Source organism: Mustelus asterias, unplaced genomic scaffold, assembly GCF_964213995.1.
Source record: "Mustelus asterias unplaced genomic scaffold, sMusAst1.hap1.1 HAP1_SCAFFOLD_35, whole genome shotgun sequence".
Classification (NCBI taxonomy): Eukaryota; Metazoa; Chordata; class Chondrichthyes; order Carcharhiniformes; family Triakidae; genus Mustelus; species Mustelus asterias.
Genome location: NW_027590117.1, coordinates 4978332 through 4994594, shown reverse-complemented (window position 1 = coordinate 4994594; position 16263 = coordinate 4978332). Strand labels below are relative to the sequence as shown.

General features: G+C 44.2%; 3 protein-coding genes and 1 pseudogene across 3 annotated transcripts; 3 read left to right on the top strand and 1 right to left on the bottom strand.

Annotated features, from left to right (window-relative positions):
• Positions 1-2337: 2337 nt before the first annotated feature.
• On the top strand, positions 2338-3003 carry LOC144482315 (histone H1-like). Its single transcript, XM_078201488.1, has one exon. It carries the CDS (start codon positions 2338-2340, stop codon positions 3001-3003), a length of 666 nt encoding a protein of 221 aa, XP_078057614.1.
• Positions 3004-4278: 1275 nt separating this feature from the next.
• On the top strand, positions 4279-4590 carry LOC144482248 (histone H4). The gene has a single exon (XM_078201436.1). It carries the CDS (start codon positions 4279-4281, stop codon positions 4588-4590), a length of 312 nt encoding a protein of 103 aa, XP_078057562.1.
• Positions 4591-5949: 1359 nt separating this feature from the next.
• Positions 5950-6360, top strand: LOC144482247 (histone H3). Its single transcript, XM_078201435.1, has one exon. The coding sequence runs from the start codon at positions 5950-5952 to the stop codon at positions 6358-6360; it is 411 nt and encodes a 136-aa protein (XP_078057561.1).
• A 1288-nt stretch (positions 6361-7648) lies between these two features.
• Positions 7649-7858, bottom strand: LOC144482358 (U2 spliceosomal RNA; annotated as a pseudogene).
• Positions 7859-16263: the final 8405 nt, after the last annotated feature.

Sequence of the window (16263 nt, the reverse complement as noted above, 5' to 3'; positions counted from 1 at the left end):
TCACACTTGCTGCCAGCAGGGTTCGAATCTGCATGGAGAAACCCCCTTGGGTTTCAAATCCAACGCCTTAACCACGCAGCCACGGCAGCTGCTTCCTTAAAGAGTGAAAGCAAATCACTGCGGATGCTGGAATCTGAAACCAAAAGAGAAAATGCTGAAAAATCTCAGCAAGTCTGGCAGCATCTGTAAGGAGAGAAAAGAGCTGACGTTTCGAGTCCAGACGATCCATTGTCAAAGCTTTGACAAAGAGTCATCTGGACTCGAAATGTCAGCTCTTTTCTTTCTTTACAGATGCTGTCAGACCTGCTGAGATTTTCCAGTATTTCATCTTTTGGCAGCTCTTATTTGTCTGAATAATGTAACCACCTCAGTAACGTTCACATTAACTTCATCAGGCACCAGGATTGCGCAGCACACAGTGTGGGAGCTGAAATTTGTTCTTCTACTTTTACTTTGAGTCTTTGTGTCTGGCTGAAAATTCATTTATTCGGTCAGAGACTTGTTTTTCTCTTCCAATATTTTTCATCAAAAAATAATTATGTCCGAACAAAAAATGAAAAAGCTATCTGCATTTTATTTCATTCTTGTCAAATGTTTCGTTTGCCCTGTTTTTGTCCACTCAGTTTAAAGCACAAGGATAAGGTTCGAAATAAATGACCAATGCGTTGGCCAGGAATCAAACCTGGATCATCTGCTTGGAAGGCAGCTATGCTCACTCCTATACCACCATCACTCACTCTGCTTAAACAACTGTTATTTTCATTAGTTATAATTAAGGAACTTCCTGAGTTGCTGATTTCATCAAACACCAGATGTGTCCACAGCACAGTTTGTAATTTGAACTTGGCTTGTCTCGTTTTTCTGGACAGTTTAGGCCAGCTTTCGTTTTACAATTGTTTCTGACTGAGAACTCATTGATTAGTTTTGAGGCCTTTTCTTTCATTTGAACAACGTTTCAGCTGAAAGCAAATTGAATGTGGATTTTACTTAACAAACACAGCGATGATGAGAATTTTTAGTGAATTTTATTTTAGGAGTGCCCACCTACTGTTCTGACCTGCGATAGATAATTAAGTGAATTACCACTGTGATGGCCAGGAACTGACCCTTGGTCAAATGTTCGCACAGTCACCACCATCACTCACCTGGCTCTGCCACCCCCTCAGTAAGAAAGTCCAGCTCTGACACTGAATCTAGTTACCTTCGGGCCCAATTGGAGGATGGTCAGAAACTGTCTGCCACTGTCAGAAACTCCATTATCAGCGAGTGGGGGATGATTATTTAACTGGCTGTCACTGGTTGTTGAGGTTGTGATTTACTGTTACCTGTCAGTGCAAGAGAAACAAATAAAACAGGAAAATTGAGAGACTCCGAGAGCAGATAATTTGTCCTTCGCCCTAAAGAAACACAATCATGTCTGCAATCGCTATAATAACTGAAAAAACCCCAGATATAATTGGCTGTGGCCGCGAATCTGGTGAACAAATGTGGCCGTACACCACATGGACTGCAGCGGTTCCAGAAGGCAGCTCACCACCACCTTCCCAAGGGCAATTAGGGATGGGCAATAAATGCTGACCCAGACAGCGACACTCACATTCCATGAATGAATTCAAAGACAATCTGCAGGGAGGGGGCTTCAGAGTGTTTAACAGTTACCGAGGTGAAAAACTCTAACGAACCCCCCGGAATACAGAAGAAAGGCTAAAAGGAGGAGAAATTCCGTCCTGGGACCTTACATTTGGTGAAAGTTTTGTCCTGTGAATGTGCAGATGTGAATATTGTGTAAGAGAGAGTGTATGAAAGGGACGGGCGGTTCAGACTAATCCAACTGTGTTTGTGTGTCTGTTCTGATCATGACATCTCCGAGTCTCTCTTGTGTAAAATAAAACAATTTTCCAATCAAAGATTCCCTTAATCCCCCTGCTGAGCCCCAAAGTTAGATTTCAAGGCAATTGTTTCGCTAAATTGAAGAATTCAGTGGCAAAGTAGAGAACATGTCAGCTATCGCGTGTGAGAGCGCGATCAGTGCAGCAGTAAAACGGGTTTCAGTGGAAAACGGAGTACTCAGTTCGAGTGAAACCTTTTCAACAGCAAACATTCGTGTGTCAGAGACATGAAGGATGTGAGCTGGATCTCTGGAGAGGTGGAATTTCATTGCAGTGGGAGAGTTTGTGAGGAGAGAGAAACACAGAGAGGCTGGAGGAGCCGGGAGCTGACAGCAGCTTGTCTCTGCTCCGTCCGCTCTCTGCCTTTAAGTTGCTCTGTGCCGCCACCACTGGGTTCATTTCGGATCCAGTTCTGACTCTCACACAGATTTTCCACACACTCTCGGATATGACTGAAACTGCAGCCGCCGAAACGGCTCCTCCAGCCGCTCCCGCTCAAGTGAAGTCTCCCAGGAAGAAGAAGGCGGCTCCCCGACCTGCGGCAGCCGGTCCCAAGTTGGGCGAGCAGATCCTCAATGTTGTGGCGGGATGCCGCGATCGCAAGGGGATGTCCCTGGCCGCGATAAAGAAAGCTTTGGCTGGCAGCGGAGTGGATGTGGGGAAGCGCGTCTCCCAGATCAGGTTAACGATCAAGAGGAAGGTGGAGACAGGGTCTCTGGTGCAGACAAAGGGACAGGGCGCCTCCGGCTCCTTTAAACTCGCTAAGAACGAAAGCCTGGGGAAAATGGGAAAGAAGGTGAAGACACCAACAGCCAAAAAATCTTTAGTAAAGAAAACAGCGGCCAAGAAGGTGACAACAAAGAAAGCAGCAGCCAAGAAACCCGCAGCCAAGAAACCCGCAGCAAAGAGAACTCCAGTGAAGAAATCAACAGTGAAGAAAACAAGCAGCAAAAAGGCGGCAACTCCAAAAAAGGTGGTGAAGAAAGCAGCCCTGAAGAAAAAGTCTCCTGTGAAGAAGGTGACGGGCGGAAAGTCTGTCAAAAAAGTGACTAAATCGAAAGCCAAACCCAAAGTGAAAGCAGCAAAAGCGAATAAAGCGTCAGGAAAGAAGTGATACAACCCGAGCAAATTGTAAACCTCTGAACCCAAAGGCTCTTCTCAGAGCCACCCACATCTCTCAGGAAAGAGCTGATCCCGCAAGGAAATGATTCCTGTCCCGCGGCCCGGCTCGTTCTCAATAGAGATCATTTCAAATTCAGACTAAAGCAAAACACAGCAGATGCTGAATTTCATTTGAATTTCACATTTGTTCAATCGCCACTTTCTCTCATAATAAAGGTGTCTGGTAGATTCAGTGTGAGACAGTAACACTGGCGGCTCAACACCGCATTCTTGCCTCATTTTTAACCGAATCCCTGCAATGCAGAAGGAGGCCAATCGTCCCATCGATTCTGCACCGACCTCAATCCCACCCAGTCCGGATCCCCATGACCCTATTTATTGACCGGACTTACCCCCTGACACTCCGGTGCAATTTAGCATGGCCAATCAACCTGACAGGCACTTTGTTGTGCGGGAGGAAACCGGAGCACCCGGAGGAAGCCCGGGGAGAATGTGCAAACTCCACACAGACAGAGACCTCAGCCGGGAATCGAACCCAGGTGCCTGGCGCTGTGAGACGGCAATTCTTCGCCAAACATCAATGTCAGGAGTGGGATTTGAACCCACGCCTCCAGAGGAGACTGCGGCCTTAGACCGCTCGGCCATCCTGACTCCCTTAATTTTAACACAGGAGATTGCCCCAAACAGCTTCAATAAAGTGTTTGCAAACAGCGAGAAGCAGATGTGTGTGAGGGTGTTCCGGAGGAAGATTCTGGCTAGAGAATCGACTGTGTTTAGGTCGGAATATTACTGTCTGGGAATTATTCCGGGACCAGGTTTAAAAACACAAAAGGACAAAGTCACGACCCGAAACGTTAACTCTGTCTCTCTCTCTCTTCACAAAAGCTGCCGGAGCTGCTGATTATTTGCAGCATTTTCTGTTTTGATTCCATATTTCAAAGCTCCGGGTTTGTGGAAACTCTTGAGTGTGAAGGGCGGCTCTGGAAGGGTTTGTGTGGGGAGCTGTGTTTCGCTTCCATTGTTAATAAACGGGTTGAAATTGGCGGTTGCAGAAACTGGAGGTGGAGCTGAAAGATCAGGGGCCGTTCTGTGTGTGTGTGTCAGTCCGGCTCTCTCCTCCCTCCCGCTCTGTGTTTAATCTTCACCCTGTCTCCTCCCCTCTCTGCTCTCACTCCGCCTTTCTCAGTCAGGTCGGGGCGGGCTGTATAAAAGGAGCCTGAAAGATTTCCTCTCTCATATTGTGCAGTGATCTGAGTGAAGAATCATCATGTCTGGCAGAGGGAAAGGGGGCAAAGGACTGGGTAAAGGCGGCGCAAAGCGGCACCGCAAAGTGCTCCGTGATAATATCCAGGGCATCACCAAGCCAGCAATCCGCCGCCTGGCTCGACGTGGCGGTGTCAAGCGGATCTCGGGTTTGATCTATGAGGAGACTCGCGGGGTGCTGAAGGTTTTCCTGGAGAATGTGATCAGGGATGCGGTCACCTACACTGAACACGCCAAGCGCAAGACGGTCACTGCCATGGATGTGGTGTACGCTCTGAAACGCCAGGGCCGCACTCTCTATGGATTCGGCGGCTGAACAACTGCAACCTTCCTACCGAACACACAACAAAGGCTCTTTTCAGAGCCACTCACCGCCTCACAGAGAGAGCAGTGACCTGGGAACGGGGGCTGGGATAGGCTGTTCAGTGGTGGAGATGAATATTTGCTTTGTTCAGTTTTAATTTAACATTTCATTTGCAGTAGGGATTGAAATTGTTTTTATTTTTAATTGGATGATCTAAATAGCTCTATCGTTTCTGCAGTTGTTGATTTTCCCAAGTTGACATGTGCCCTCAGTGAAAAGCCACGTCACTCCTGTTTAATCACTGTGTTTGGATAGAGTTTATAAAAACTTTCTCTGGAATAGCGGAGTTTAGTAGTAGCCGGTGAATCGTTCACTGGAACCAGTCCCAGTTGTGATGCTATTTGCCCCCAGACGGTTGTTTCCTGCACTGAAACTGACAGGCTTTGTGAAACTGATCAGTTTCCGCTCAGTCATTCACAAACCCGCAATTCCCGCAGTTTGAGCCGCTCCAACCCCAGCCTGCTTCTGATTGGCCATCCTCTCCGCATTCGCAGCTCTGAACCAATCGCAGAGCATCGAATGTGAACATTGAGCCAATCATTGGCTTCAACTGTCAACCGGCAGAAATTTTGAATTGGGGGAAATGCCGCCAATTTCAGCGCGGGAAAGGGAATTGAGACAAATTCTTAACTTATTAAAAATAGATTCTCAATTAATATTCTGCTGTAAGATTATTTTACAAAGAGGATTCATTTGTGAACATTTGTCCGCCACGGGCAGCAAACGGCTCTATTCAGTAATGTCAAACGGGACAAATATGAAGTCACTCTCTGTAACAAACAACAGACTCAACCCCTTTCACACCGGCTTCAGGGAGACACAGAGAAGCGACTGATTTCTGATCCTTTCCCACGAAAACGGCGGCGAATGTTACAAGCGACAGGAGAGGGGAAATCTGAATGGGCTGGAGAGGAAAGGGACAGGGATCGAGTGGAACAGCGTGAGATTCTGGGAATGAACAGCCCAGAGAGCGGGAAAAGGGTCTAAAGCACTAAGTCGGGGGAGATAGACTTCAAATCTTCAATGTTTCTGGGAATTATCTTATTAAGGACGGAATGATGACTTATTTTATACAAACGGTTATTTCCTGCACAGAAAACGGCGGAATTTCTGAAAGGGGCGGTTTAGAAAACAACTGAACCAATCAGAACCTGAGGTACAGACATTAATTCGCTGGTCACAGTTTGATTGAAACTTCCTGGGCCAATTCCCGCTGGGGGCGGTCCCTCGCAGAGTTTAAAAAGGCGGATGCAGCGCAGACTCTGTATTAACAGTCTTTGTGTCTCAGATTGTGCTGCATCCGTTCAGAAAATGGCCAGGACCAAGCAGACAGCGCGCAAATCAACCGGAGGGAAAGCTCCTCGCAAACAGCTGGCTACCAAAGCGGCCCGGAAGAGCGCTCCAGCCACGGGCGGAGTGAAGAAGCCTCATCGTTACAGACCCGGCACTGTGGCTCTGAGGGAGATCCGCCGCTACCAGAAATCCACCGAGCTGCTGATCCGCAAACTGCCCTTCCAGCGCCTGGTGCGAGAGATCGCTCAGGACTTCAAGACAGACCTGCGCTTCCAGAGCTCGGCCGTCATGGCCCTGCAGGAGGCCAGCGAGGCTTACCTGGTGGGGCTCTTTGAGGACACCAACCTGTGCGCCATCCACGCCAAGCGAGTCACCATCATGCCCAAAGACATCCAGCTGGCCCGCCGCATCCGCGGGGAACGCGCCTAAAACCCGACCTCAGCACCAAGAACAACAACGGCTCTTTTAAGAGCCACCAAATCGGCAAATGAAAGAGCTGCGATCTCCTGTTAACGATTCTAGTGTTTGAATTCCCAGGACAGAATATTCCCAGGACTCCAGTACTGAAACCTCTCAATGTTACAATTAACCCTCCGTTGCATTGGGGTCACTCATATCTCCAATCCTTTGATGGTTAGAGTAAAAACGGTGCCGTTAACAATTCTACAACAATTTAATTTTAAAGTAGTTTTATTAAACCTGCGATCATTTCAGTTTCCGAGCAATAATTCCGCAAATCCAGTTTCTCCGCACGTGTTTCGAGTTGCAGCGAGAGTGTTGAAAATTGTGTCAATTAAGTTCAGAATATGAAGCATGCCTCCAACAGTAATCCACTCACACAGATATTGCCATTGCAGGAACGCTTGCACATTCGCATAGACAATTAACACTTTTCCAGATCCAGTGACTGACTTTGAAAACCGATGGGCTGCAGATGAATATCCTCGCAGATTATCACATTTTAAAGCAATTATATTTGAAATAGGATCATTTCAGTTCACTGGGATGGTTTCCCCGATAAACAGCAGCAACTTGCATTAAAATACTGTCTGTGTCAATCGTACGGATTGATAGAACAAAGCGGGAAACAGCTGTGCTGTGAATAGCAGTGCAGAAACTGACCGATAGACACCAGGTCGCCCTTTTTCAGATAAAGTGAGTGGCTCTGAAAAGAGCCTTTGGGTTATCAGATTAAAGAATGGTCGCTTCACTTGCTCTTCGCGGACCCAGCGCTGCTTTTCTTGGGCAGTAGCACGGCCTGGATATTAGGCAGCAACCCGCCCTGAGCGATGGTCACCCCTCCCAGCAGCTTGTTGAGCTCCTCGTCGTTGCGGACGGCCAGCCAGCTGCAGGTGTCTGGGGATGATGCGGGTCTTCTTGTTGGCCCGGGCCACGTTCCCGGCCAGCTCCAGGATTTCAGCGGTCAGATACTCGAGCACAGCAGCCAGATAGACCGGGGCTCCGGCACCCACACGCTCAGCATAGTTGCCCTTTCTCAGGAGCCTGTGAACACGGCCCACCGGGAACTGCAGTCCAGCCCGGGAGGAGCGAGATTTGGCCTTGACCCGAGCTTTCCCGCCGCTCTTTCCTCTTCCAGACATTTTTTTTGTACTTTTCCAATTCAATCACATTCAATTCACAGTCTCAACAAGTTGAGACATTTCCGATCCAGGCTGACAAGACAGGGCAAGCGACCAAATTACCCTGTCCTGGGCCCGATCTACATGAGCCAAGCTGAATGGAGTTGGGGGAGGTTCCTCCTCCAAGGCTTGAGCTCATTTGCATCTTAGCCAAAAGGCCGAGATGCCGCTTTTAAAAATTGCTTCATATGAAACATATGAAGCTTCAATGTAACCTAATGACCTCAACCAAGCGCAGCATCCAATCCATACTACACTTGATCTTAGCCAAAAGGCCGAGAGGCGATTGAAAAGATGTGCGGGTTAGGTGGATTGGCCGTGCTCAATTGCCCCTTAGTGTCCCGGGATGCATAGTTTAGATGGATTTGCGGGATAACTATGTGGGGTTACGGGGATAGTTACGGGGTTACGGTGGATAGTCAGAGATTCTGTAGATAGTTGAACAAGGAAAGAGTTAGCAGAGTGAGCACTGGTTCTATAGAAAGTGCAACTGGGGGATTGATAATGGAAAACAGGGTATTGGCAAATGTATTTTTCATTGGTGTTCACTGTAGAGGATACAAGTAACATCCCAGAAATAGCTGGAAACCAGCAAATGGAAGGGAGGGAGGAACACAGGAAAATTCCAATCCACAGGGAAAGTGGTATTGAGCAAATTGTCGGGTCGACAGGCTGACAAATTCCTGGGTCCGGATGGACTTCTCGTGAAGGACATGAAAGAAGTGGTGAATGAGATAGTTGATGCATTTGATTTAATTTTGCAAAATTCCCTGGCTTTGGAGAATGTTCCATTAGGTTGAAATATAACAAATGTAATACCTTGATTCAAAAAGGGATGGAGACAGAAAGCAGGAAACTGCAGGCTGTTAGCCGAACAGCTGTCATCGGGAAAATGTTAGAAGCTGTTCTGAAAGATATTACAGATATTACAACTTGGAAAAAATACAAGGCAATCAGGCAGAGTCAATATGGTTTTCTGAAAGGGAAATCATGTTTAACTAAATTATTGGAGTTTTTTGAAATAGGCCCATGTGCTGTGAATGGGGAACCGGTGGATGTCCTGTTCTTACATTTCCAGAAGACATTTGCCAAAGTGCCAGATTAAAGGTTATTGTGTAAAATAAACATTCATGGTTTTGGGCGTATCATTTTGGCATGGATTGATGGTTGGCTAGCTAACAGGTCAAAAAGAGTTAGCACAAATGGTTCCTTTTCTGGGTGGCAGGATCTGATGAGTGGTGTATTCATGCTGGGGCTACAAATTGTTACAATTTATAAAAATTGCTTGGATGAAGGGACTGAAGGTGCCATTGCTAAATTTGCTGACAGCATAAAGATAGATAAGAAATTAATTGTGAAGTATACGTAAGGAGGCTTCAAAAGGAAACAGATAGATTAAGTGAGGGCAAAATGTGGCAAATGAGGCAAATTGCGAGGATAAAACAGTGGTTGACAAATGGGAGACTTTCAAAGTTGAGTTGAATGGGATGCCAGCCAGGTACATAGCCACCAGACACACATATGCGGTGTCCAAAGCTGGGGTATCCTGGATGTCTGAGGTTATTGACGAGAAAATAAGGAAGAAAAAAGAGGCATATGATGCATGCTGCAATAATAATAGCAATAGAAATCAGGAAAAACAGCTCAAAATGCAGGAGAGGGGCTAAGGCTGGAATAATGAAGAGGAAGCATGAGGGAATGTTAGCAGGCTGCGCTAATACAAATCATAACATCTTCTTCAAACATATTAAATGTAAAGGATTAGTGAAGGATAGAGTGGGGTTCATAAGGGCCAAGCAGGGTAAACTGCTCACTGCAGCAGAGGGTATGGCAGAGATAGTAAATAAGTACTGTACTTCTGGCTTTACCAAATTAGACAATGTGACAATGGCCCAGTTGAAAATGTATGTGTTGATTAACTGAGCTTCATAGTGAGAGTGTAGAATTAACTCTCTCTCAATCGATCATTGTGTGTGGGTGCGGAATTAACCCTGTCTCAATCTATTCGTGTGTGTCAGTGTTGAATTAACTCTCAATCTATTACTGTGAGAGTGTGTGGAATTAATTCTCAATCGATCATTGTGTGAGAGTGTGGAAGTAACTCTCAATCTTAAAATTGTGTGAGAGTGCGGAATTAACGGTCCCTCAATCTATTACTTGTATGAATGTGGAATTAACTGTCTCTCAATCTATTACTCAATGTCACTGTGGAATTAACTCTCAATCTATTACATTGTGTGAATGTGGAATTGACTCTCTCTCAATCAATTACCGTGTGTCAGTGTGGAATTATATCTCAATCTATTACTGTGTCCGAGCGGGGAATTAACTCTCCCTCAATCTTTTACTGTGTGCCAGTATTGAATTAACTCTCTCTGAATCTATTACTGTGTTTGAATGTGGAATTAACTCCCTCTCAATCTATCATTGCGTGTGAGTGTAGAATTAACCTTCTCTCAATTACTGTGCGCGAGTGTGGAATTATCTCTCTTTCAATCAAATACTCTGTGTGTGTGGAATTAACTCAATCTATTACTGTCTGACTGTGGAATTAACTCTCACTCAATCTATTACCGTGTGAGAGTGCGGAAATAACTCTCTCTCAATCTGTTAAAGTGTCAGCGTGGAATTAACTCTCTCTGTCTATCTATTACTGTGTCCATGTGCAATTAACTCTCAATCTATTTTTGTGTTCGTGTGTGGAATTAACTCCCTCTCAATCTATTACTGTGTGAAAGTGTGGAATTAACTCTCTCTCAATCTATTACTGTGTGTGAGCGTTGAATTAACTCACTCTCAATTTATTCCTGTGTCAGTGTGGAATTAACTCTCTCACAATCTATTACTGTGTGTACGTGTGGAATTAACTCTCTCTCAATCTGTTGCTGTGTGAGAGCATGGAATTAACTCTCAATCTATTCCTGTGTGTGAATGTGGAATTGACTCTCAATATATTAGTGAGAGAGTGTGGAATTAGCTCTCTCTCAATCTATTACTGTGTGTCAGTGTGGAATTAACTCTCAATGTATTGCTGTGTGTCAGTGTGGAATTAACCCTCTCTCAATCTATTACTGTGTGTCAGTGTCCAATTAACTGTCTCAATCTATTATGGTGTGACACAGTAATGGATTGAGAGAGAGTTCATTGCACTGTCACACCGTAATAGATTGAGACAGTTAATTGGACACTGACACACAGTAATAGATCGACAGAGGGTTAATTCCACACTGATACACAGCAATACATTGAGAGTTAATTCCTCACTAACACACAGTAATGGATTGAGAGAGAGTTCATTGCACTGTGTTAGTGAGGAGTTAACTCTCTCTCAATCCATTAGTGAGTGTCAGTGTGTCGTTAAAACTCTCTCAATCAATTACTATGTGTGAGCGTGGAATTAACTCCCAATCTATTACTGTGTGTGAATGTGGAATTGACTCTCTCTCAATATATTACAGTGTGAGAGTGTGGAATTATCTCTCTCAATCTATTACTGTGTGGGAATGTGCAATTATCTCTCTCTCAATCTATTTGTGTGTGTCCATGTGGAATTAACTCTCTCTCAATCTATTGCTGTGTGTCAGTGTGGAATTAACTGTCTCAATCTATTACGGTGTGACAGTGCAACTAACTCTCTCGCAATCTATTAATGTGTGTCAGTATGGAATTAACATCATATTCTATGATTCTAACGCATTCTCAACCTATTAATCTGTGTGAGAGTGTGGAAATAACTCTCTCTGATCTATTACTGTGCGTTACTGTGGAATTAACTCTCCCTCGATCTATTACAGTGTGTCAATGTGGAATTAACTCTCTCTCAATCTATTATTGTGTGTGAGCGTGGAATTAACTCTGTCTCAATCTATTATTGTGTGTCAGTGTGGAATTAACTCTGCATCTATTCCTGTGTGCGAATGTGGAATTAACTCTCTCCCAATCTATTACAGTGTCAGTGTGGAATTAACTCTGTCTCAATCTATGACTGTGTGAGAGTGTGGAATTGACTAGCTCTCATTCTAGTATCGTGTGTGGGATTAACTCTCTCTCAATTTATTACTGTGTGTGAGCGTGGAATTAACTCGCAATCTATTGCTGTGTGTCAGTGTGGAATTAATTCTCTCTCAATCTATTACTGAGAGAGAGCTTGGAATTAACGCCCAATCTATTACTGTGCATGAATGTGGAATTAACTCTCTCTCAATCTATTGCTGTGTCAGTGTGGAATTAACTCCCTCCCAATCTATTGCTGTGTGGCTGTGTGGAATTAAGAACAAAGAACAAAGAAAATTACAGCACAGGAACATGCCCTTCGGCCCTGCACCAACCTTGCTGCCCAACTGAACTAAAACCCCGACCCTTCCAGGGACCATATTCTGCTATTCCCATCCTATTCATGTATTTGTCCAGACGCCCCTTAAAACTCACTATTGTATCTGCTTCAACCACCTTCCCCGGCAGTGAGTTCCAGGCACCCACCACCCTCTGTGTAAAAAACTTGCCTCATACATCTCCTTTAAACCTTGCCCCTCGCACCTTAAACCGATGCCCCCCAGTAATTGACTCTTCCACCATTGGAAAAAGCTTCTGACTATCCACTCTGTCCATGCCCCTCATAATCTTGTAGCCTTCCATCAGGTCACCGCTCAACCTCTGTCGTTCCAGAGAGAACAAACCAATTTTCTCCAACCTCTCCTCACAGCTAATATCCTCCATACCAGCCAACATCCTGGTAAGTCTTTGCTGTACCCTCACCAAAGTCTCCACATCCTTCTGGTAGTGTGGCGACCAGAATTGAACACTATATTCCAAATGCAGCCTAACTAAGATTCTATAAAGCTGCAACATGACTTGCCAATTTTTAAACTCAATCCCCCGCCGACGAAGGCAAGCATGCCGTATGCCTTCTTGACTACCTTCTCCACCTGCATTGCCACTTTCAGTGACCTGTGTACCTGTTCACCCAGATCCCTTTGCCTATCAATACTCCTAAGGGTTCTGCCATTGACTGTATATTTCCTATCTGTATTAGACCATCCAAAATGCATTAATTCACATTTGTCCAGATTAAACTCCATCTGCCATCTCTCCGTCCAAGCCCCCAACCTACCTATATCCTGCTGTATCCTCTGATGGTGCTCATCGCTATCTGCAAATCCACCAACCTTTGTGTTGTTCGCAAACTAACAAATCAAACCAGTTGCATTTTCCTCCAAATCAGTTATATATATTATGAACAGCAAAGGTCCCAGCACTGATCCCTGAGGAACGCCAAATGTCACAGTCCTCCATTCAGAATCGCACCCTTCCACTGCTACCCTCTGTCTTCTAAGACCAAGCCAGTTCTGTATCCATGTAGCCAGCTCACCTCTGATCCCATGCGACTTCACCTTCTGCACCATTCTGCCATGAGGGACCTTGTCAAAGGCCTTACTGAAGTCCTTGTAGACAACATCCACTGCCCTACCCTCATCAACCATCTTCGTCACTTCCTCAAAAAACTCGATCAAGTTAGTGAGACATGACCAGCCCTTCACAAAACCATACTGCCTCTCGCAAATACATCCACTAATTTCCAAGTGGCAGTAAATCCTGCAGCCAGTGAGGATACAAACATTTCTCTCAAGGCCCCAGCAATTTCCTCCCTTGCCTCTCCCAGTATTTTGGGGTATATCCCATCAGGCCCTGGGGAATTGTCGACCTTAATATTCCTCAAGAACCCCAACACTTGATCTCAACATGACTCAAACTATCAACACACCCTTTCCCAGATTCATTACCCACCAAGTCCTTGTCTATGGTGAATACTGACACAATGAACTCATTGAATACCTCACCCATTTCCTCTGGCTCCACGCATAGATTTCCTCCTTTGTCCTTGATTGGGCCAACCCTCTCCCTGGCTATCCTCTTGCTCTTTATATATGTATAAAAAGCCTTGGTATTTTCGTTAATCCTGCCGGGCAATGATTTTTTGTGACCCCTTTTAGCCCTATATTAACTCTCTCTCCAATCTATTACTGTGTGCCAGTGTGGAATTAACTCTCAATCTATTACTATGTGTGTGGAGTTAAGTCTCCCTCAATCTATTACAGTGTCAGCGTGGAATTAACTCTCTCTGTCTATCTATTACTGTGTCTGTGTGCAATTAACTCTCTCAATCTATTTTTGTGTTCGAGTGTGGAATTAACTCTCTCAATTTATTACTGTGTGAAAGTGTGGAATTAACTCTCTCTCAATCTATTACTGTATGTGAGCGTTGAACTAACTCACTCTCAATCTATTCCTGTGTCAGTGTGGAATTAACTCTCTCACAATCTATTACTGTGTGTACGTGTGGAATTAACTCCCTCTCAATCTGTTGCTGTGTGAGAGCATGGAATTAACTCTCAATCTATTCCTGTGTGTGAATGTGGAATTGACTCTCTCTCAATCTATTACAGTGAGAGAGTGTGGAATTAGCTCTCTCTCAATCTATTTCAGTGTCAGTGTGGAATTAACTCTTTCTGAATCTATTACTGTGTGGGAACATGAAATAACTCTCAATCTAATGCTGTGTGTGGGTGTGGAATTAACTCTCTCTCAATCGATTAGTGTGTCTGAATGTGGAATTAACTCTCTCTCAATCTATTACTGTGCATGAGTGTGGAATTAACATTTTCTCAATCTATTACTGTGAGAGAGTGTGGAATTAACTCTCTCAATCTATTACTGTGTGTGAGTGTGGAATTAACGCTGTCAGCCATTCTCTGTTCATGTGTTTCAGTATGGAATTACATCAGTTCATCTATATTAGTGAATGCGAGGATGGAATTAAATCTGTATTTGTTATTCACTATTACTGAATGTGAGTGGGACATTAACTCTCTGTTCATCGCTGTTATAGCATGTGAGAGTGGAATTAACTGTCAGTCTTGGTTATTGTGTATGAATGTAGCATTAACTCTTGCTCAGTAGAATTGAATGTGTAATTAACTCTGGCTGTGTTACTGTTTTTTAGTGTGAAATTAATTCTCTATCCTTTAATCACCATCACTGTGTTTTTGTTTGGAATTACCATTGTGTCAATCTCTGTTACTGCATCTGAATGTGTAATTCACTCCCTATCTATCAATAATAATGTGTGAAATTATCTCACTGTCTGTCAGTCTCTGTTACTGCATGGAAGTGGGTCACTGTCAGCTTAGCAAACTGCTGCTTGCAGAGAGCCACATGGATCAGTGCTGGGTTCTCAGCTATTTACAATCTATATTAATGGCCCAGATGAAGGGACAGACCATCACAAAATTTTCAGACAATACATAAATAGGTGGGGAAGTAGGTTGTGAGGAGGACACAAAGAGTCTGGAAGGAGATATAGCGAGGTTAAGTGAATGGACACAAATTTGTCAGGTAGGATACAATGTGGGAAAATGTGAGGCTTTCCACTTCAGTGGGAAGGATGGGAAGGCAGAACATTATTTAAGTAGAGGGGAAGATACAGCAGATTGATCCAGAAAAGGAGGAAATAACTCTAATTATAAGTACATATGTGGCGTATCAAAGTAGGGAAATGTTGCTACAAATACATGATATTGCTGAGTTTAAAGGTTTTCTCTGATTTAAAGAGGGAAATACTTGTATTGGAGGCAGTGAAGATTCACTCGGCTGATTGCTGAGATGAAGGAGTTATCCTATGAGGAAAGTTCAATCAAGTTGAGCCGATCTCATAGAAGTTGAGAAGAATGAGAGATGATCAGATTGAAACATTGAAGGATCTGAGGGAATTGGACAGGGTAGATATCGAGAGGAATGTTTTCATTTGTGGGCAAAATTAAAACTAGAGGACATAGTTAAAAATAAAGTATGCCCCACTCTAGATGGAGATGAGAAGAAATTTCTCCCCTCAAAATGTCCTTAATTTGTGGAATTTAACAGATTCCATCCTAAGTTAGAAAGAGTTTTGATCTACAGGAGAGACAAGGGTTATGGGGCAGGCAATTAAATGGAGTTGAGGCCATAATCACATTAATCATGCTCTTACCGAATTTGATGTCAATGTGGGACTAACTCTCTGTTAGGCTCTGTTCCAGTATTTCAGTGTGAAATTAACTCAAGCTTGATACTGCATATGAGTGCAGAACTAATTTGCTGTCGATTATTTATTCTATATGAGACTGCAATGTCTCTGCCAGTCTCTGTTCCTGTACAGGAAACTTTGATGAGAAATGTTTGGGCTCGACTGGTCTCAAATGTACTCAGGTTTAAAGCCATCAGCTTTTCCTCCATCAACACTCCAGTTCAAAGCCAGCCAACAAGAACGTACCTTCACAGAACATCCACCCTAATTCCAAAGGGGTCTTCATTTGTCTATTTCAGGCCTCAGTTTTCTGAACAGCTGCAATATTTCACCGGTAAAATCATGTGGATACTGAACATCTGAAACAAAGTGAAAATTCTGGAATGACTCAACAGGTCAGGCAGGTCAGAGAGAAACAGAGTTCATGTTTCAGCTCTCTGACAATTGGCTTGCATTAAAACACGTACTGATGTCTGTGAATGGCAGCAGCCATTAATTCCCACATGAGGAATTAATGGTGTTGTGGTATTGTCACTGGACCATGATCCAGAGTAATGCAATGGGACCTGAATATCACCACAACAGAGTGACATTTGAGCTCAATAAACAACTGGAAATAAAGGTCTAATGATG

Excerpts from the sequence above, each read along its gene's own strand:
- LOC144482315 (XM_078201488.1), top strand. The coding sequence starts at position 2,338 with ATGACTGAAACTGCAGCCGCCGAAACGGCTCCTCCAGCCGCTCCCGCT.
- LOC144482247 (XM_078201435.1), top strand. The coding sequence starts at position 5,950 with ATGGCCAGGACCAAGCAGACAGCGCGCAAATCAACCGGAGGGAAAGCT.
- LOC144482248 (XM_078201436.1), top strand. The coding sequence starts at position 4,279 with ATGTCTGGCAGAGGGAAAGGGGGCAAAGGACTGGGTAAAGGCGGCGCA.